A 20,872-nucleotide genomic window follows, 5' to 3' on the forward strand; every position below is an offset into this window, starting at 1 on the left:
TCGGTGTGTCTCAGTAGCCATGCATGACGTTCCACTGCTGAGCACGAGGTCGCGGGTTGGACTCTCGGTCGCGGCAGCCACACTCCGACGAGGACGGAACGCAAGCAACGCACGCGTGTAGCGTGTGCTTCGGGATGCACGTTAATCAATCAATCAATCAATCAATCAATCAATCAATCAATCAATCAATCAATCAATCAATCGGGAGCCTTCGACTACGGCGTCCCTCGAAACCTGCTGTGTCAGTTTCAACATGCGACGGTGGCGCCACCGTCGTGACGTCACGCTCTCAGGAGTCCGCGTACCGACGAGGAGCGCAGAGAAGTGGGCAGAGAAAAAATAGCTACAGCGCACTGCCTGCATCGCCGCCGACAGCTGCCAAGTTCATCTCAAGATGAAGAAAAGTGAATGAACAGGACGGAGGGACGGTGTTACCGACCTGAACGCCACAAAGAGTGCGGGAGAAACAAACTGTCGCCCACGATGACCTCGATTCCGGACTGACGGCTAGCGAAAAGCCAGCAGAGAGAGAGAGAGAGAGAGACATAGACGCACGGAAAGGGGAGACAGTGCAAACCAGTCAGCCAGGGAGACGAAACGAGCATTTGGCCAAAACGGCGAGAACAGAAAGATAACGATTCGGCAAGAACCGCGAATAAAGGTGAGGAGGACTGAGAACATGTGATCGAGAAGACGAGAGGGTGTGCACCATGCAGTGAATAAGCGGACAGGCGATAACGGAAGAGAAGCAAGAACAGCACAGCGCGTCCGAGATAATAATAATAATAATATAGGGGAGAAAGAATGGCCCGGAGAAGATGCTGCCAACGGAGGGAGGGAGTGGGATGATCGAATGAGAGGTGAAGAGGGACGCGTCAGCCAGGCGGCCCGAGAGAGCACAGAGGATAACAAAGTGCGAAAGGATGAAGAACGTGTAGATGACGGTAAGCGAGCGAAAATAAGACGAGGGTACCTCACCGGCTGATCTCGAAAAGAACAGCAAGCAAGAGAGAGAAAGGACATATCGGCTGGAGGAAAAGAAGGAAACAAAACGAGAGAAAAGAAAAAGATAATGAGAGGAATGGGGACATTCCGGCGACGTCCTTGTCCGTCCCAGAGGGATCATCGGGTCCGGGATAAGGGAACCGTCGAAGGCGTGGGGGGTTTGGGGAAACCGAACGCGCCGGTGTGCAGCGTGGGCCCGGGCTTTGCCGCGTGGCGGTCGCTCGTGCGTTGTCGACAGGGATCGCGAGTAGGCTGCAGTAGCCGTGAAGAGGGCGGTGGAAAGAAAGAAAGAAAGAAAGAAAGAAAGAAAGAAAGAAAGAAAGAAAGAAAGAAAGAAAGAAAGAAAGAAAGAAAGAAAGATCTACAGTAGCTGGTGCATCAATCCGCGGGATCTGGGGCTTTCTTTCTCGAGTGCCGGCCGGAGCTCCCGCCGAAGACGCGGATAATCCGCGACGAGGTCTCAGCGGGAGCAGGCGTCGTGGTAAGAATGGGAAAACAGGAGCACAATGCGAGCTGGCAGCAATAAGTCAACGCGGCTCCGCAACGTAAGTCAACAAATGAGTAGTCGAAAAACCCTCAGTTCCGATACTATTCAACGAAAAAAAAAAGAATCTAGCATGAACAAAGCTGAGCACACTAATGCTTCCCCCCTCCCCCTTCCCCGCCCCTAACTGCGACTGACTGGTCAACAGCCATAAAGAGACGCAACGTGACAAATTCGAAAGCGAAACAAAGTGCAGCTTTATGCGGCCAGTTGGGAAGCGATCGAGCGTCATACAAAGTTACAGTCACAGGTGCCCGCCGGTCGATCGGCGGCCACTGTCACCACCAGCTTTTGAACGGTTCCAAGACGTCGCAGACGGCGCATTCCGATAAACTTCGGCGCTCACACCAACAATGGAGAGGCGTAAAACCTCGGTGTCTTTTACAGCAACGCCAACAAACATCGCTGTCCGCTCCTTCTTTGTGCTGCTCTTCGTCCACGTGAAAGCGTAGTCCCCTGTATACAAAGGTCCACTACAATAGTGGGACACGCAAAAGTGCCCAAATTTTGGATTCTGGCTTCAGCCTACGTGCCGAACGTCGACACCGATTCCGGCAGCACCATGATGATGATGATTACTATGAGTGAATTGCCACTTGAAACGGGGCGGTGTCATGCGCCACCACACTACAGTACATACTGTTTAAACTCACGTGCAACAGTTCGATAAGTTTTCCGGATGGATGGATGGATGTTATGAGCGTCCCCTTTGGAACGGGGCGATGGGTTGCGCCACCAAGCTCTTGCTATTATACTGTCTAATGTCCTATCATCGTTAAAAAGAAAAGAACAAAACAAAGAAAACGCTATGAACTCCAACAACCAAACTTTCTTACCCCCTATTGAGAACTTTGCTTTTGTACGTCTCCGTTTTTCGTCGCTTCCTTACTTTTCTTCCACCAATCTTCTCATCGCCTGTTACTAATCTCTATTGCGGACATGTTTACTTTCCCCCTGCTCTCGCCGAACCCAAGGGCTTCAGGAGGCCAATGGTGCCTAAATCGACCGCGGGGCAGATGTCTTCACATTCTAAGAAAACGCTCCATCGTTTCCCTAGCTTTCCCTAGCTTTGCACCGCAACAAGGCGCCCCTCTACCGACTCGAAGCATAAGCCGCACGTTCGCGTGTCCCATGTTGACTACACACTGCATGTAAATAGCTATGCCTCACAGCGCATAAGGAATGTGGTGCTTTCTTCTTTATAAATATTTAAAGTGAGCGCATGTTCTTTTTTTTCTTCTACGAAGCACACACAGATGCTTACACTTCTCATTAAAAGAAGGAACCTTAGAAGGCGGAGAGTTCGGCCCATACTTTCCCAGTTTAAGCGAGGAGTGTTGCGTATGGTTGCCAAATGACTTAATTGGCACCACTCGCGTTCAAGCTCCGCTCGCGGAGCGCCGAACGTAGAGCAAGAAACAGGGGGGAAAAATGAAAAAGCGACGGCCCGCACAACAAATACGACAAACAAAAAGATTCTGCAGAAACCAATCAACGATGATTGCCAATGGGACCGAATGTCCGCATACTTCCGAGAAAACTATTCGCGTTATTAAAGAAACGGTCCACTTGACGGTGCATAGTTGTCTGCAGTGAGGGAATTAAGAAGCATTTGTTGTTTCATTGTGTAATTCTACAGAGTGGCAGAGCCGTTAACCAGCCCACCTGTAGCGACAGTACACATGTATACAGCACATGCGCCTCAAAAGCTCTAATAGAGAGAGAGAGAGACGTAAACTTTATTGGAGACGTAAATACAGTAGTTGGGACCCCGTAAAAAGAGCTAGCGTGGAGGCCATGTGGCCTCCACATACTTTGGAAGTACTCCATCCATCTCGCCCCGCCCCCCCTCCCCTCCGCCAAGGACGATTCTCCGGCAAGACCCCACGCTCGAGGCCTGGGAGTGTTCTATCATGACGGATGACCCAGAATACGCCAAGTCATGCTGGCAGAGTGAGCTCTAGTAGAATGCGCTCCGCCACTCGGTTTTGAACTAGCAGTCGTCAGTGTTCAGCAAACAATACAATTTAGCGGCCGATTTGTTCCTTCTGCGTCGTTTATATCTAGTGTATTGCATTGCATGCACAATACGCTGCAAGTCATTGTACGCAGCTGTATAGATACGTACAACTGTTGCGCTAGTGCATACAGATTAATAAATTTTCTTTCGTAAATTAAGTCGATTAATTGTGCGAACGCACGCTTTATTTGCGCCAGCGCCTTTATGTACAGGCGGTGAGAGTCCGACCACGAAAGCGGCTGAAAGAGCGAAAGAAAGCGATACCTGGATATTTCTTATTATTCATTTTTTTTCGTTAGGTGAAGGTCTTAGACATCAATACTCTATTAAAAACTACTCTTAGAGTGCCCTATATTTAACGGAATAGCTTTCCTACGCCACGTTTAGGCTTCGTATCCAAAAATGTTACTGTGGTGACGTCATGACGCAGAAGGTATACTCATGTGGTAAGCAGGACGTCGTGATCTTTTGGCACTGTCTCTTGCTCGCTCGGTCGCCATTTATACTGCAACTTGTGAGGGTCGTCTGTTTGTGAGCGTCGCCTTGTAAAGTCGTCCGCTATGCTGCTGCAGCAGCATAGCAGACGAGCAAGCCAGAGAGGGTGTGTCGAAACGTCGCAATGTCCTGCTCCCGCGCGACTACTTTCTGCGTCATGACATGACATGACACAGTAACCACTTGGAAAAACGACACCGAAACTGGCCGTGACGAAGCTTTCGGGTTTCATTACTTAGGGGACCCTGTGGCTTGCCAGTATGATTTTTCTTTTTTAGCTTCGCAGGTCCCGGACGTTCGCGCAGAGGTCCCGGACGTTCACAGCTACTCTAAAAGGATACCCCAGCAAAACTAAGCGCTGCTCGTCCTCTGGAAGAACCAAGACTTTGGGTGGCACCGAAAGTTCGAGAAGAAGACAAGAACGAATGGCTGAGCCGGCAGATCCGAAAAGCGCGCCCGGGGAGGAGAGTGGGGGGGGGGGGGGCACTCTCGAAAAGAAAGGCGCGCAGACGCAGCCAAAGAAACGCAACGATGGCCGTGCAACGGTGCAGCGTTCGATCGGCGCCGCATCGATTAGCGGCGGCGCTAATCCGGGCGGCGCTTAGCGCCTCCGCGCGCCCTGCGTTTCGTGTCAGTACAATAAGAACGCGCTTTTGGTATTTCCCCCTTTCTCTCTCTCTTCCTTCCACAGCTCGCTCCGTCGTTTGAGAAGACGCGAAAGAAATCGCGGAGACGGCGAAAATTACCGCCGTAAGACAAAGCCCCACGTCCGAATCAAAAACGGTATAAGCAGCAGCGGAGATTAGAGAAAAGAAAGGGGGAAAGAAGAGTAAAACCATAGTACCGGCAGAAGAGCACGTTGGATAACAAGCAGCAGAAGAAAGATAAAACCAAGAGAAGTGATCGTGGGGCCGGCGAGAAACGAAAGTTAAACGAAGGAGGTCGCGGCGACGCACAGTGGAGCGACCAAGAAGAACGCGCAAAGGCGTAGGCGCGCCTCCGACGCATAAACAACAGAAGGGAAAGAAAGAAAGCTTTTTTCCGCACGAAGACGGCGAAGTCGTGCGTCAGCATACGAATATCTCCAGAGCACGAGCTGCGCGCGTGCGCGCGCTCGCACCAGTGCGAGAGTGGCGCCGCGCGGCGGCCGTGCCAGAAATAAAAGAGAGAGAGAAACAAAGCCAGGCGGCGCAGCTCGGTGCCGACTTAATCCGGCTCCCGGCAGCGCCTAATCCCAAAGCCCGGGCGCCAGGAGAGGAGCGAAGGCGCTCTCGGAAATTTCGTCTCGCGGATTAAAAAGGGGGCGAGATCGCGCTTTGGCTCCGCGCCTCCTTTCCCTCCCCCGCCTTACCCGATTCTATTTTATCCCTTCAACCCTCCTTTACGGCTCGCCCTCTTAAAGTTCTTTATCCGTCGCAGGAGGAACGCGTGCTGCCTCGTTTCTTTCATAATCCCCGTTTTTTTCAATTTTTTTTTATGCGCGCCCAAATAGAGCGTCGACGGGACGTCGCTTAGCGAATCAAGGGGGAAGAAAATGTAGTAGGCACCGGAGAGGTTCTCCTCGGTGAGCGATTCGGCGTTCCTAGCTATAGCGACGAGATGTTCCATCATTCCGGAGCGCTAGGAGGTGCCCCGTATATATCCTATCATACCACAGCTTATTTATTTTCCGACGTCTACAAGACGTTGGCGGCCACTTTGGTTAAAAAAGGTGTACAAAACGGCTTGACGGGGATAAGGCGCCACGCCACTGGCAGGTGACAGAAACAGCAAGACATACAAACTGTAGTACAAGATCTAGCCCTGGGGGTAAGCAAGACAGGCGACTTCACATTACGAAAGGATATATTCGACGCTACACGAAAAGTGCACTCATATAGTCGCACAGCACAATGCAACTAATGTATAAACCCCATGGAAGCGATCTTGCGCTCGACAGCGACAAGCGATGCGATGGACATGGCTGTCGCGTTCGCTCGTCGCCTACAAGTCGTACTCCACGCGAGCGACGATTTCGAGCGACGTCTCCCCGGTGTTGCCGACATGAGGGCTGCAACTACGCGTCGAATCTAGCGTGACTCCACTGAACCAGCTTCTACCAGATCTGATAGGATTCATTAGTCGACTCGCCTAGACTTTGTCACGTTGACGCTGGGCTCCTGAGTACGAACGAGATTACGATCACGACCACCGGTCACCGCGGCTGCCGCATTTCGATATAATGGGTACATGATCTATATAACGACGCCCGCGTACCGAGCCTTACAGGACGAACGTTAAAAGACAGGCGAGAGCGCAATGTTAATGAGGCGGCAACTCCCATAGCAACTCCAATTACTGTTGTTTTCGGACGTCAACATACATACGCAATCGAACATACGCAGTTGTTTCGTCGCTCATTTGAACCCGAGCCAAAGCTGGCCAAGGCCGCGTTACAAAACTACGCGGTGCTTCGGCTTGCGCGGGTTCGAGCACGGGACCACGCACAACGTAAGGGAATATTGCCATCCACGCGACAGTATAGCTGGATGACACCAAAAAAATGTAGAGCCTCTCAGAAAGAAAACACAGCAGTGGAAGAAAACCGATCCGAAGACACCTAAACCATTATTATGAGTTGTGAATGCGAAAGCATTAATCGAATTTTTTTATGAGGGGCCCCAAAGAGCTTTGAGGGTGTTGTAGCGTTGGGGCACGCAGGAGTGACGAGATTTAGAATAGGGCTTTGCTTTGGCTTTGGGCTTGCAAATAGCGCCATGCGCTTCGAGCGCCACTACGGCGTCAAAGTTAATACAACTATTAAAATAAAATATACCGTTTCATGATAAGAGCATTTTTGACTTTCCTTTTTTCGCGTCTAACTACAATTAATTCAGAGGTTATTCTATTAGCAGCAAGCAATTTGTTTCGCTTAGTTTTTGACTAACCAACTTTACGTGCCTTCACCAGTCACGTTAAGCCGTGTTAGGCCTACGAGCCACGAAATCGACAATCGAATTAGGAATCAGCGGTGCCTAATAAATCAATCTTCATTACACACGTTAGTTGAGAGAAAGCGATAACCACAGTCACTTCTCCTAACTTACGGACTTCACGCGTTACCGCAAATGAAGCCCACTTTGCTGCTATAAGTCGGAGCCGTCGCTTCGATGGGTTTCGCCATGTTTGCTGACGCAAAGCTTGTGGGGCAGCTCCCGGGGCTCCCGTTAAATCAGCGAAATAGCGTGCCCGATGCAAAACGCAAACACTGTTCGCGTCTCGCGCGTGCGCAGTGGCTCCGACGCTATTTCTTTGAGACTCCGATTGGCGTACCTATTCTACAAAATATCTGATGTCCAATTGAACGCCGATGAGCGATCGTTAGAGTTTTGCGTCGCAAGTAATGCACCATAGCAGCACGTTCTGCCCGAACCAGCAAGCAGCAGCAGCAGCAGCCTGCGGTGCCGACGCCGCATGCCACCGACGTCCTGCGCGAAGAGAGACTGAGGAAGCAGCAGCGGCCACCAAGGTCGGCAGGCACGCGCACCTAAAGCCCCTTAAACTTCGTAAAGAAGCGGCACGCTTTGAAGAATGCCGCCTCCTCCTCGCGCGCTCTGGCCGACGCCGCGTCGCTGTTGGCCTAATAGCATCACGTGGGCCCTCGCGCCATGTATCAGCGTCATTTTTGTTCGAGAAGCGTCTACGGAGTGGCGAGGAGAGCGTGTTGGTGCCGTTGCTACGCTCGAGCATTGTAGGTGGCGCCACGGTCGAGGAGGGAGCGCGAAAGAGAGGAGAAACGAGGAGTAGTGAAGGCGGAGGAGGAGAGTGGCACAACTTGACGAAGTTTAAGGGGCTTTACGCGCAGCAGCTGAGCCCAGTGGACGTGAGAGAGAGAGAGATACAGACCGCGCTCCGGCTTCCGAGAGCGAGAGTGACGTGGCGTCGCGGCGATGCCCTCTCCCCTCACGCAACACCTGGCGCGCTATCGAGACAGCAGGTGTTCGTATTCGCCCGCTCTGCTCCGCCGAGGCGCGCTCGTACCGTGGCACCGCAGTCAATGAGAATGTAGGCGCCGTTTCGCTGCTAATAACAACGGCTTTTTCGCTCGATGGGTCATTTGATGTCAGTCTTTGTGCATATTGTATATCAATCGGATGCCAACGCCGGCACACGTCGGCGCATAACAAAAAGAGGTTGCAATGTGCCACGACTTCCATCCAATTCGGCAGGGGTAAAAAAAAGATGGCGGCCAGCCAAATGTGGCGGCGATTGGAGGCTAAAATATTTCAGTTTTCGCCACCCTGGAACTAGTGCTTGCACGCAAGCTCCCTATAGTGCGAACGCGCACGTACCAAATAACGCGAACCCCGTGTTATACAGCCAACCGATGTAGTGATATAAGTGGCAATCTGTTCGCGGGATGGAGTGATTCGGGATCACGTGACAGGCCAGTTTCCATGCGAAGAGGTAAGCGTTGTTTCGAGTCATTTCGCGTCGTAAAAAAAAAGCCGCCAGGAAACTGCTTGAGCAGCATGCCGCTTCATCGTAGGCTTCACGTCGCGCGTGCTATTACAACCCTTCACCGCAAATCACTTGCTATTAAAAGCGAAGTTTTCTTTCCGAAACCCTTCCGGAATTTTCAGACCGTGGCTGCTGGCTGGGTGCTGCTGCCGTTCTGCCGAACGCCTCACAACTCGGGTCAGTATACGAAAGTCCGTGATCGAACGGGTAGAGCGCACCGGAATGCTGTGCATGAGGAATGGGGTTTGAAACAAAAAGTGTGCTCATATATATATATATATATATATATATATATATATATATATATATATATATATATCTACGTTTTAAAAAAGGAGGAAACATAAATTGAATTACGTGTGCGATGCAGGAATCGAATCTAGGTTCAGGAAAGCTTCGCTTCACATACATTCCAAAATGTGCGTTGTATGCGCATATTATTATTATTATTTCGCCGACTATGTACCCGAGTACCGAACGCCTTAGCGGGAGCAATGGTTAGGAGGTCCACAAGGCGCAAGGCCAATTCCAGAACCCATTTAACTATGCACGGCTACAAGCACGGAGAGAAGTTCCTCAAAGGCTTCCACTACTATCTCGGTAAGGAACGCACCGAAAGCCCCGCAAGCAGGCAGAACCGATCGGCTGGCTGGGCAAATCGGGCTCGAGCCATCGAACGGCGCCGACCTGCGCCGTACAAGTATACAGCGAGGGGCCCGGAGCCAGCACCGGTTTCGGAGCGCATCACCGTTTAATTCATTCCCCTCCCCTCCCCCCCCCCCCCCCCGAAAAAAAAACGCGCCCCGGTGTACACACGATAGCCGCCCCTCGATACGCCGGCCTAATCCGGATAGAGACGGCGGCAGCTTGCAGATCCGCGCATACACGATCCGCACCGGCGTCTGCACCCGCCGTCTTCCTGTCCTCGCTAAAGACGGCGGCACTGAACACCGCGATAATCCGATCCGATCACCGCCACTGAATTAACGAACCCTTCCTCGTCTTGTGTTACTACACGTCCGGCGCGCGTTTTTGACACTCGGTTATTACTGCGAACTCATCTAGCGGACGTCGTATAACTTATAGGCTCACGCGAGGCGACGATCCTTCACAAAATCAAAAGGGGAAAAAAAGGGATATCCGCACAGTGACACGGTGTATATAGGGAAGGATCGAGCTGCAAGCTCTCTCATCCGAATAGGATTACTATCAAAGGAATGACCGAAACGCGCATTAGATATATACGCCCCTAACAATCCGCTTCCGAGCCCGAGCCTCTGCGTTATTAATATAATTCCCTCCTTCGTTGTCGCCTGGGCGTGAAGACAAAATCAGTTATTCCGGGACTCGTGCGGTCTCACCATCACCCAACCCTGGAACTACCACCCGATTCAACCGCTGCAAACACAAGTGTTTGAGAACACGAACGTGCTGGTACTATTATTATTATTATTATTATTATTATTATTATTATTATTATTATTATTATTATTGCCTCCTTTGGCTCTTCCCAAGCGCTTTGAGACGGGTAGCTAGACTGTCTCGCCTCATGTCGGGCCGCTTCATTAAAAAAAAAAATTCAAGCGTCTGGTGGTGGGATCGAAATTCTGTCTCCCAGCACTAACAGCGCTGTGCTCTCCAGACGCTAGACCACACACTAACACGCAGCATCCTTCTCTCGCGGCAGCTAGGGCTTCGAGAACGCTGCGTTAGAAATTCGCAGCCTTCGGGATCGGCCCACATTTCGCAGCCATTCCGTCGTAGCCTCTAAAGCTATAGTAGAAGCTGCGGGACACAGTGTTGCCTTCTGGAACGGCCGTGGTCGAACTGGTTCCAACGCTTCTTTGCCGTGGAATAAGTGCCGTCGTCGTTCGTTGTATAATAATAACCATAGTGTTTCTTGATGCTTTCGCCCCCCCCCCCTTATGTTATACCCTGAAAGGGGTCCTTAAGGGACAATAAATGATGTAAATGATAAGCCACATTACGTCGACATAGGTATACGTCGTTTGTATAACTGTTAGCCGCTGTTGACCTCACAACTGCGCTCCGTCTTGCGTCCTTCTGTTTAGGCTCGTTGTTATAGCACTGTCTGCCTTTTCCAAGTCACGTACGAACTAGCTCATCAGCGCGCGTTATCGCAGTCCGTGTTGGGGGGGGGGGGGGCGACGCTCGCTCCACGCCTAAGCCTGCCAATACCAGATCGCAGCGTCGACGCCGGAAGCGGCTAGCAAAGCATGAACGCCGGCCGATGTCGGCCTACGTCGTGTGACGCCGGAAACTTTGGTTGGGCCTTCAATCGGCATGCCGTATACATTGGCGTCGAACGGCCGGAGCACAGCTCGCGCCGTCGCCGTCAGTACTATCCGTCGTCTCGCTACCGTCGTCACCCTCGCGACGCAGGCGCAACTGCTCGTCGGTCCACCCGCCGTTATCACAGTTCGGAGCCAGTGAAGATAACGTCCGTGGTTAAGGGCACGCTAAGCGCTTCCGTCGCGAAGGCGTTTCGAGAAGGCAAGGAGAGACCAACCCCACCTGCAGCAGCAGCAGCAGCCACGGTGCGGTCCCACACGAGGCGCGCCTGTCCTGCATTCAGGTCACCGAGTCGCACCCCGTCGATGCCCGAGACCGCGCGGTGACGGAACTCACTTCCGCGAATAACGGGCGGAATCGTTGCTCCCCGCGAGGCCCGAGTCGCTTCCGGAAGTACTGGCCCGGATCGTCGACCTTGCAACGGAAGGAAAATAGTTCCGAGGACATTGTGACTAACCCGTATACAAAACTGGCGGTATTTCGGGGACCTTGGCGGGTATGAAAATAAGCGGCCATCCACTTCTTCCGCTCTCTCTCTCTCTCTCTCACAGATCTATCTATCTATCTATCTATCTATCTATCTATCTATCTATCTATCTATCTATCTATCTATCTATCTATCTATCTATCTATCTATCTATCTATCTCGCTCTCACCCACACAAAGACACTTGTTTCTGACGTTCGTTATGTGAATAAAGCATTAAGTTTGCTAAGCTGCATCTCGATCGGCACTGCTCGGCCTCGACTGCCGTCGCACATGGCCGAACTGCCGCTGTCCACCTACCAGGTCGCAACCACTGGTAACGCTTAGCGATACCACAAACGATGCCTCCATCGCCAGCTTCCTACAAAGCTTCAGGCTGTGAGATGTGCACGATACTTTCTTATCGCTATTGCGACAGCAATTACATCGACACTCCAGGAGAATTTTCGCCGTCGTCGCCCCCGTTGCCGTCGCCGTGATGTTAAAGTCCAAGTGCGATAACATCGCGCGCCGTACGATGTGTGTGCGAGAGATAGCGTACGAGGGTGAGCCTAGAAGGAAGGTGCCTTGACGCGCGCCGTCTCAGAATTGAGGTGCAGAACAAGGGAAATGCAAGTATGTGACAGCCAGCACCAATAGAGGTTTCAGCGCACACTAGGCATAACTTTGCAACCGCTAATAAACGTTGCCGTGACTATAGATATGTGACACACAACAGCAACTACAGGCAAGATGCTTCACGGATCAGTGTCAACACTATATAGTGTAGGTAACTTGCCATCGCAGGTACAGTGGCGTACGCAAACGTAGTGCCGCACGGGGCTGGACGACAAGCACGTGAGTTGAACGGTAACGTTATGCTAAAACTGGATTAGAATTTAGCGGTACCGTTCAACCGCTACCGTCAGTGCCCGGCCTAGCGGCGGCCCTGCCGCACCGTCCTGCATGTGCACATTGACAGCTGTCAGGGTCTCTACCAGCCACGTGACCAACTGTGATTGTATGTCTGTGCTCCTTTCTTTCTTTATCTCAACGTTGTTATCACTTTACCTTCCCATCCCCTCTTTCCCCAGCGTAGGGTAGCAAACCGGACCTTCCCCTCTGGTCAACCTCCCTGCCTCTCTCTCTCTCTCTCTCTCTCTCTCTCTCTCTCTCTCTCTCTCTCTCTCTCTCTCTCTACCAGCCAGGTGATGTCGCTGCCCCAAAACCTTTCTCTATTGCGTGCATGGCTGTCGCTACAGGAGACTGAGCTTTAGGTAACTGTTTCAGACATTTTAGCAACTAAAATTCGAAAAATCACTGTCTCATAAGTATCCGCGCGCTCGCTCGACAAGTGGAGCCGTCTGCCGATAGCACGAAATCATCAGTTCGAATTCAGTCAGCGTGTACGGGAGCACCGCATGTCGACACAAACGGGTGTGAAAGAAAAATGTTTGGTTAACTATGACACAGAGGATGAGAAACTTTGAGCAGCTGAATCGACAAAGTCATTCGACACGGCGTACAACGGCTACGGTAAACAACCGTAGAGCCAGCCACTGCTACTTTTATTCGACCAAACCGTCGTTATAGAAACTTCTGGACGCAATTAAAGAAAACGTGACCAGCAAAGTAGGAAAACATGAAAGCGCGCGGAATGCGCATATCTGTTACACAACGTGGCGTAAAGGCCCGGCACAGTCGCTTACCGGAGTAAGCGCGATCGCGGTCCAAGCTCCCTCACTTTTCCTCTTACCCTCCCGCATCTTCTTTCTTATCCTAAAGATTACCGATGCTGCCACGAAAGTGGAGATGACGAGATCAGCTCAAAGTATGACGGAGGCGTACTAAAAAAGAAAAGAAAAAAAAATGGCTGTGGCTTAGGTAAGGTTAAGCCCAGGATGCGAAGCATACTAGCCTTTATTTTAGTTGTTGAACCACTGTTTAGCCTGGTGAACTGCTGTTGCTTGGCTATATTTGGTTCGGCTAGACGAAGAAACAACTCTGGCATTACTGCTTCGCCTTCAAGAGTGGAACGCGATAGCGTTCCCGTCGACCCGCCAAGGGGTGTAAGACAATGGGCTACAGGGCAGCGACTACGCGCCCCGCATTGGACGCGGTGAGCGTCGAGCAAAGCAGCGTTCGGCGCGGCAACGAAATGTGCGCCTGAGCAAGAGACGCACGCCTTAGAAACAGCTCGTTTCTAAGGCAACACCGCATTCACTAGAGGCGCTTTTGTACCGCTTTGAAGCATCGTACTCGTGGCTCAGTGGTAGCGTCTCCGTCCCACACTCCGGAGACCCTGGTTCGATTCCCACCCAGCCCGTCTTGCAAGAGTTGAGCCAAAGCCACTTCTCCTCTGTCGTGACGTCATGGTGTCACGTGGTTTCATGGTCACCGCCGCGCCTGAGGAGCTGGGTTGAGCTCTCGTAATATGCTTCGCATAAAAGGTAACCGCAACGAGTAAGAAGTAAGAGGCCCGACGGACCTGTACAACACACGAGGGGGGAGGGGGGTCGAGAAAGAGAGAGAGAAAGAAAATAAGAGACGAAGAGCGCACACACAGCGGCAAACAAGAAGCAAAATGCGTCAAGGGTAAAGTCGCGAAGTACGGCGCCAGCAACTACACAAGCACATCGAAATCGCGCGGGCTTAGGGAAAGTCTCTCTTCGGGAAGGCCGAGGATAAAGAAACGGCTGATAAGGACGGATCGACCAAGAAAGTAAAGCAGAATGAAAAAGACGACGGCAGACAACGAAAGCAAGTAGACGACACGCGAAGGTCATAGCAGATGACGCAAAAAGAAAGAAAAAAAGGAACCGAAACAAAAGGCAGAAGGACAGACGAAGAAAGATTAAAAGCAGACGACACACAAAAGCGTCAGAGGTGTCCGGGCCCCGGGGGAAGGAAAGAGCACAGAAGCCCGGGCGTACGTCGGATTAGGGGCGACGACTTTGGTCAAAGAGGCGCGCGCGCTTGGTCCTCTTCTATACGCCAGGGCCGCGGGCTTTGCTCGGTCACGGGCGCGTCGACGTTCGGCGGCATTAGCGGTGCTGGACGCCAGAGCGCGCCACCACGGCTCATCCCCCGGAGCCTTTCTCTCCCGCACCAGCCAATCCACCACCTCCTCCCCGAATCCGCCCCAGAGAAAGCCCGCTACTGCTCCTTCGGCCCTTTCTTTTTCCTCGTTCTCCTTTCCTTCCCTCTTCGCCCAACCCTCCCCACTCCTCCTTTCCAGTCTCCCTTTATCCCGAAGAAACTGCAGCGGCGAGGGAGCGTAGATTCCTTTCTCGAGGATACGGCTTAGACCCCGCGGGAGTTAGACGCCTCGGTCGTTGTTGGCGTCGTCGGTGGCGTCTGATTCGTTGCCGGCCCTGCCGTCGTCCCGTCTAGCGAATACCCCCCCCCCCTCCTCCCCTTCCTGATTGACCAAGCGCGACAGCGATCGATCACACCATATAGCCGGCCGCTCTCACACCACAAGGTTCCTGTTACATGCTTTCCCACCTCCACCCCACCTCTCTTCTTCCTTCTTGCTCCTTCTGACCTCCTTTCTTACCTCTACTATAGAGCCGCTAAACTATAGTGAACGGTGCGTGGAACACATAAGGCGACGCACTTTCCCTAGCCGGGAAGAAAGAAAAAGGGGGGGGGGCGAGGCAAAACAAAGAAAACGACAAGAAAGACCGCAGAAACGGGCAAAAGCAGATAAGAGAAAGAAAGGATAGGTCGCTTTTGGCTTGGTTCATTTCTCTCTTTAGTGGGCGACGGATCAATCGAGCGCTCGCCCGAACAGGAGGCCAAAAGCGGTCTTCCGTAATCCTCTCCGCCTCCTTCGCACTCTCTCTATTCCTGGCTAATTCCACTTTACAAGCGGGGTGCGAAGAAGCCCCGTCAATTCAGCGGTACAAAAGAAAAAAAAAGAAAAAAAAGAAGGAAATCGTTGCGTCGCTTTAGGGCACGAACCGTCACAGGTCTTACTCGTCACTCGGAAGACTTCACGTAGCACCGACCGCCACTTCCAAACGCTTGAAAGTGGAGAAAGTAGGGGTCTGCGAGTATAATTTTTTTTTTTCGAATGCGAATCGAATATCGAACAATGCATATATGCACATGCACTTACTAACAAGTTTGGTTGTTTTAACATGACTGAGCATCGCAATTACATTGTCAATGGTAAAAAATTATACTAGTAAGCCGTTACACGTAAAGATTGTGCATTTGGCTCATGTTAACTTGGAAAATTGAGTAACTGGCTGTCTGTTCTCGCCAGCCTGTGCATCATTATACACCAAATGCCCGTAAACTCAAGAGGTATTTTACCCTGTGCTAGTCGTCACTCGTGGCATTTGCTGTCAAGCACTATTTATTTATTTATTTATTTATTTACTTATTCATTAGTTCAGATTGTGGGTGGCGCTGCGAAAAAGCACGCCCTCGCTGTACGCAAACCTGTGTTCTCTTGCTACTGAAAGGCTGGCTTTTCTGTGCGGCTTAGAAGTCAAGTGGCTAAACATGCTTTACAGGTGAACTTTCTCCGACAGCACGAAATTATTACAAAATTCCGCATAAAATCAGACGCATATCAATCAGCAAACGCTAAGAACGACGTCTGCCCCCGCACAGCCAACAATATATTCGATTACCTTTGAATATTAGTATCCAACGGAATATTCGAAAATTTTCGAATACCTAGTTTCCGAATCAAATTTAGGATTACTTAAAATACAATATTCGAAATTTTCGAACATTCGCACCCCAAAGAAAAACGTGTTCTCCCCCAGAAGTTGGCTCAGTGTCAGAAAGACTGAGAAACAGCAGTTTCCAGTCCTTGCATAATTAATTCGTAATGTTCGCGCACACAGTACGACGCACCCGCAGTCTCTCGAACACGAGGCTGCGCTGACATGCCATGTAGAGAGCTGCTGCCCGTCAAAAGAAACAAATCTTGTATCATCACGCACACAGCATATACGCCGTTAATTACGCCTTTGGCTTTTAGCCGGCATAAATTATGACACCTCCTCATTAAAGTGTCGGAGAATCGCATAAACACGGCGTCACGGCAACGTCAAAATGTGAAGTTAGCTCCAGTCTACACTGAACCATCGTATAGCCTTTCGCAACTTCCCGACGTGCTGGAGCTTATATGCTGTAAACACGGGACCTTCGGTAGGCCGCACAACGATGCGTCTGTCATCCGCGTGATAAAGAGTTTCAGAACCACACAACATTTACCCGACATTGGAGCGCTTCTACAGCGTACGGAATGACCAGCACAACAAGAATGGCAACCGAGGCGAACCCCGATTTCTTATCCCTCATTGCGTATTCGCGAAGGGCCACCGCGATGAAGAACCATAAAGCGCATCAAACTATTACACCTTCAGGTCGTCACGTCACGACAGTGTGGCGGTGGTGCCGTCCCCTGCTCACAACGAGTTCCCCAAGTGTATGACCTTGTGCATAATCAGAGCAGCCGTAAGGCAAACTCTACAGGCGTGATTGATCCTTATCGAAAAGAAACATACATATATCAGCGAAAGGAGACTTGGTAAGCCAGCTAAAGACGCAAGAAAGAAAGACGGTTCATAAGTTGCCGCACCCGCTCACCATGCATGACGTCGTGGATTTGGACCGCGTCTGCACGAGTCTAGTCAATCATTCACCGGTAAATAAGGAATGCACATCGCACTCTAATGGAACAAATCGCGAAACCTAGCAGGTGTCGGTAACTTTCTCAAGTTCCAAAGCATTTGCCTGCCAAATTCAGTTACACTAATCCCACAATGCCTATACGCTACCGCTACGTATTTAGCATTGACATAAAGTCACACGCACAACTGCTTTCTAAATCAGTTTTCAAAAATTCCCGCTAGCGCCAATTCTTCTTTCCGATTTTCCAAGACGATACATATGTACACCCAGCGTCAAAAGCTTAAACGGAACGCGGTATCTGGACAAATATCGACTTCCTGACGGTAGCCAGCAAAACCGAACAACACTATACATTGTTTGCACATACTACTTGCGCAGCCTTGTATTCGTATGTACAGCGTGCACTATAGTGCACACTGCAAATACGAATACGATGCCTTTTCTTGCCGGTACCACAGATAACTCGTTTTGTTGTTGTTGTTATTGTCTGAATAAACTGAACCGAATTAATTAAATTCTGCTGTTTTACGCGCCAAAACTGCGGTCCGATTATGAATAACGGCGCAGTGGGGGACTGCGGATTAATTTCGACCACCGGGAAAAGGGGGGGGGGGTGGAGGGGGGCTCTTCAACGTGCCCCCAATGCACGGCACACGGGTGCGCTCACATTCCGCCCCCATTGAATGCGGCCGCAGCAGCAGGGGCTCGAACCCGCACCCCGGTCTTAGCATAATTAAAACCGAATTGAACAACACGAGAAAGTACCTTGAGATGTTTGACGTCACACTGTGACGCGCTGGCGATTCGCCGCGAAACTCGCATAGAAAAAAGTCTGCCCTTCGCGTTCTGCGCTAATCAGCCGTTTCTCGCCAAATCAACGCTAATGGCATTTTGTGAAGTATCAGCAGAGTTTATCAGCCTGAGCGTATTTGGGTGTCGCTATCTGGTGTCACTTTCACGAGTACAAAAAGACGGACGGACAGATAAGCCTCTCCCCTCCCATCCCCCCCCCCCCCCCTACAGAGACGGAGCCGCAGACAGACTTTCAACGGAGCCCATAAAGGACGCCAAAAGGACTGGCTTTCCGCGAGCGCCGCGCAAGCGGCGAGTCTTCTCCTCCTCCTCCTTCTCCTACTCCTCCTTCTCCTCCTCCCTTCTCCTCCGTGTTCGCGAATGGAGAGAGACAGACACAGAGGGTGGCAACCTCTCCTCTTCGGCGATGCGTTTCTGTGTGAAAAAGGGATTAGGAGCACGAGCCCGAAGGCCTGGCCCCGTTCTTTCTTTTTTTTTTTTTCCCCTCCAGCGTGCGAGGCCGCGCCACCTTTATCCCCTCTGCACGAGCGCTGATCCTCGCTAGAGTCCCCGCTCACGATCCATGCGTCGTGCGCTATGTAGCACGAGCGCCGCGTATATACTGTCCTCCTCGGAGCCGTAAAGCCGCCGCCCCTGCTTTAGCCGGCTTTTTCTTCATAGAAGTCAAGGAGATCTGCGCGTTCTCTCTCTCTCTCTCTCTCTCTCTATCTCTCTCTGCATTTTGTTTGTGCCTTCGCCTATACATTTTCCTACGCCCCCCCGCCGAAAATCTCCCGCACCGCCAGCTGAACGTACGTTCAACGGAGGAGGGAACATCCGAGGACGTCCGATAACTCAATCCGACATGTCGGTGACAACGATAAAAGAATGCCCGCAAAAAATACACCGTCGTCCAACAGGTAGGGAATAAAATGTAGATGCACCGGCCAATTACATCCCCACATTTCGTAGCGCATGCATACTATTTAAACTTACCAGCAAGCTTTCTGTTGTTTTTTTTTTCGTCTTCTTTTTCTCGTGATCAACGGGAAAAGATTGAGCCGGTGGTTACCCGCGCCCGCCGTCGATTAGGTTTATCGGGCGCGGACGCGGCAAAGACGGCCTCTCGTTTGTTTCCTTTCTCCCAGAATAGGCGACCGAGCGGCGAGCGACCTTATCGATATTATTAGAGGCCATCGGGCTTTCCTGAACCAGTCGCGGCACGCTGGTTCCGTACTTCGACCCGCAGAAGACGTCCGACAACACCTACGTCCGATATTAGCGCGCGGGATCGATCGACGAATGTCTATATACCAAGTCACCTTCCATTTCCTACAGCGTTGCGAACCATGGGGGTCGCTTCGGCCAATATGAATAGCAAAGCTACCCGCCGTGGTTGCTCAGCGGCTACTGTGTTGGGCTGCTGAGCACGAGGTCGCGGGATCGAATCCCGGTCACGGCGGCCGCATTTCGATGGGGGCGAAATGCGAAAACACCCGTGTACTTAGATTTGGGTGCACGTTAAAGAACCCCAGGTGGTCGAAATTTCCGGAGTCCTCCAGTACGGCGGGCCTCATAATCAGAAAGTGGTTTTGGCTCGTAAAACCCCATAAGTTAATAGCAAAGCCACCAGAAAAAGGGCTTTTCCAATGTCTGCTTCTTGAAAAAAAGAAAAACATAAGGAAAGAAGAACAAGAAGGAAGTTCTGGGGTGTTACGTGCCAAAACCCCGGTATGATTATGAGGTGCGCCGTAGTACTGGGGAACTTCGGATTAATTTCGACCACCTCGGTTTCTTCAACGTGCACCCGCAATGCACGGTATACGCTGGCGTCTCTGTCCGGTTCTGATCGTCTTATCCGCTCAATGCCGACTGAATGGATCGAGGCTTCACGGAAGGACTGGGGGCGCACATTGGACGAACCGCAGTCATTCGCGAGCCGTATATGGCCAGTCCTTCTCATTCTCGTTACGTCCTACAATATGAACGAAGACGTGAAACCAAAATTTAAATTGCGGTGCTTAATCGAGTTGAAACTGCACAGCGTGCTAATGAGGGACGTCGTATATTGACGTACTCGGGATTAATTTATCCCCCGCTGTTTATCCGAGGAGGTGTCAAAAAAGATTGCTGGAGCGGAAATGATGTCCCGAAAGTGAAGCCGCACCGCCGCCATCTTAGAAAGGGAACGATAAAAACGTTACCCTATAGTGAAGGAAAATAAGCGTTTTTCCTCACACTCCCCAGGAGTTTAGCGTGGCTAATTTTTGCCGTACAGATACAGGTCCACGTGTATGCTTATGTTACTGGTATTAGGACGACGCCCGAGCTCTTTTCTTATTTTTTTTTGGGGGGGGGGGGGGATGAAATTAGGAAATGATGATGAAATTAGGAAACTTGCAGGCGCAAGTTCGAATCGGCTAGCTCAAAACACAGGTTTTTGCAGAATCGCTGGAAGAGGCCTTCGTCCTGCAGTGGACGTAAACGGGCTGATGATGAATGTATGAATGAATGAATGAATGAATGAATGAATGAATGAATGAATGAATGAATGAATGAATGCGTTGTACTAGAGCATTTTTTTTTTCTTTTTCCATAACGCTTTTGAGGAATGAATGCGGCCGCCGCGGCTGACAATGAATCCGCGAACTCGTGCAGAGCGGCGTAACGCCATAGCTAATCGACCAGCAATGGTCAATGTAGATATGAAGCCAGCCACTACGAAAAAAAAAAAACTGCGAAACAAACTGCATAAAGACGAGCCCTAAAGCGATATAACGCTGTGTACAATGTGTGCTTATTACCGCTCCTTCCCTGCCTTCCTCTTGGAGACCGAATTTTCATGTCTATTTTTCTATTTGTCAAGCGACATCACGAAAACTGCGTCATCTGATATGACGTACGTGTACACACCGATTATGCATGATTAGACCAAACAAACGAAAAATAATTATTTCCGATTCTACACCTTTTTCACGATTAGGCCTATACGCTATACTGGTCAAAAGCTTCGGGGCTGCGCTCACTTCGCCTATCTGCCACGTGACGTCACAAAACCGCTAAAACTCATCACGTCAAAG

General features: G+C 50.9%; 1 protein-coding gene across 2 annotated transcripts in view; it reads right to left on the minus strand.

The window, feature by feature from the left end:
* The window catches only part of dve (SATB1_N and homeodomain domain-containing protein dve), an 84,460-nt gene that overhangs the window by 33,599 nt on the left and 29,989 nt on the right, over window positions 1-20,872 (minus strand). Inside the window, exon 3 of one of the 2 annotated variants that reach the window (XM_065450290.1) lies at window positions 11,100-11,291. The exons of the other annotated variant lie outside the window; for it this stretch is intronic. Coding sequence (XP_065306362.1) covers window positions 11,100-11,291 — 192 coding nt within the window. The remainder of the gene's footprint in view (window positions 1-11,099; window positions 11,292-20,872) is intronic. 2 annotated transcript variants of the gene reach the window in all.

This window comes from Dermacentor albipictus, chromosome 3, assembly GCF_038994185.2.
Source record: "Dermacentor albipictus isolate Rhodes 1998 colony chromosome 3, USDA_Dalb.pri_finalv2, whole genome shotgun sequence".
Lineage (NCBI taxonomy): Eukaryota > Metazoa > Arthropoda > Arachnida > Ixodida > Ixodidae > Dermacentor > Dermacentor albipictus.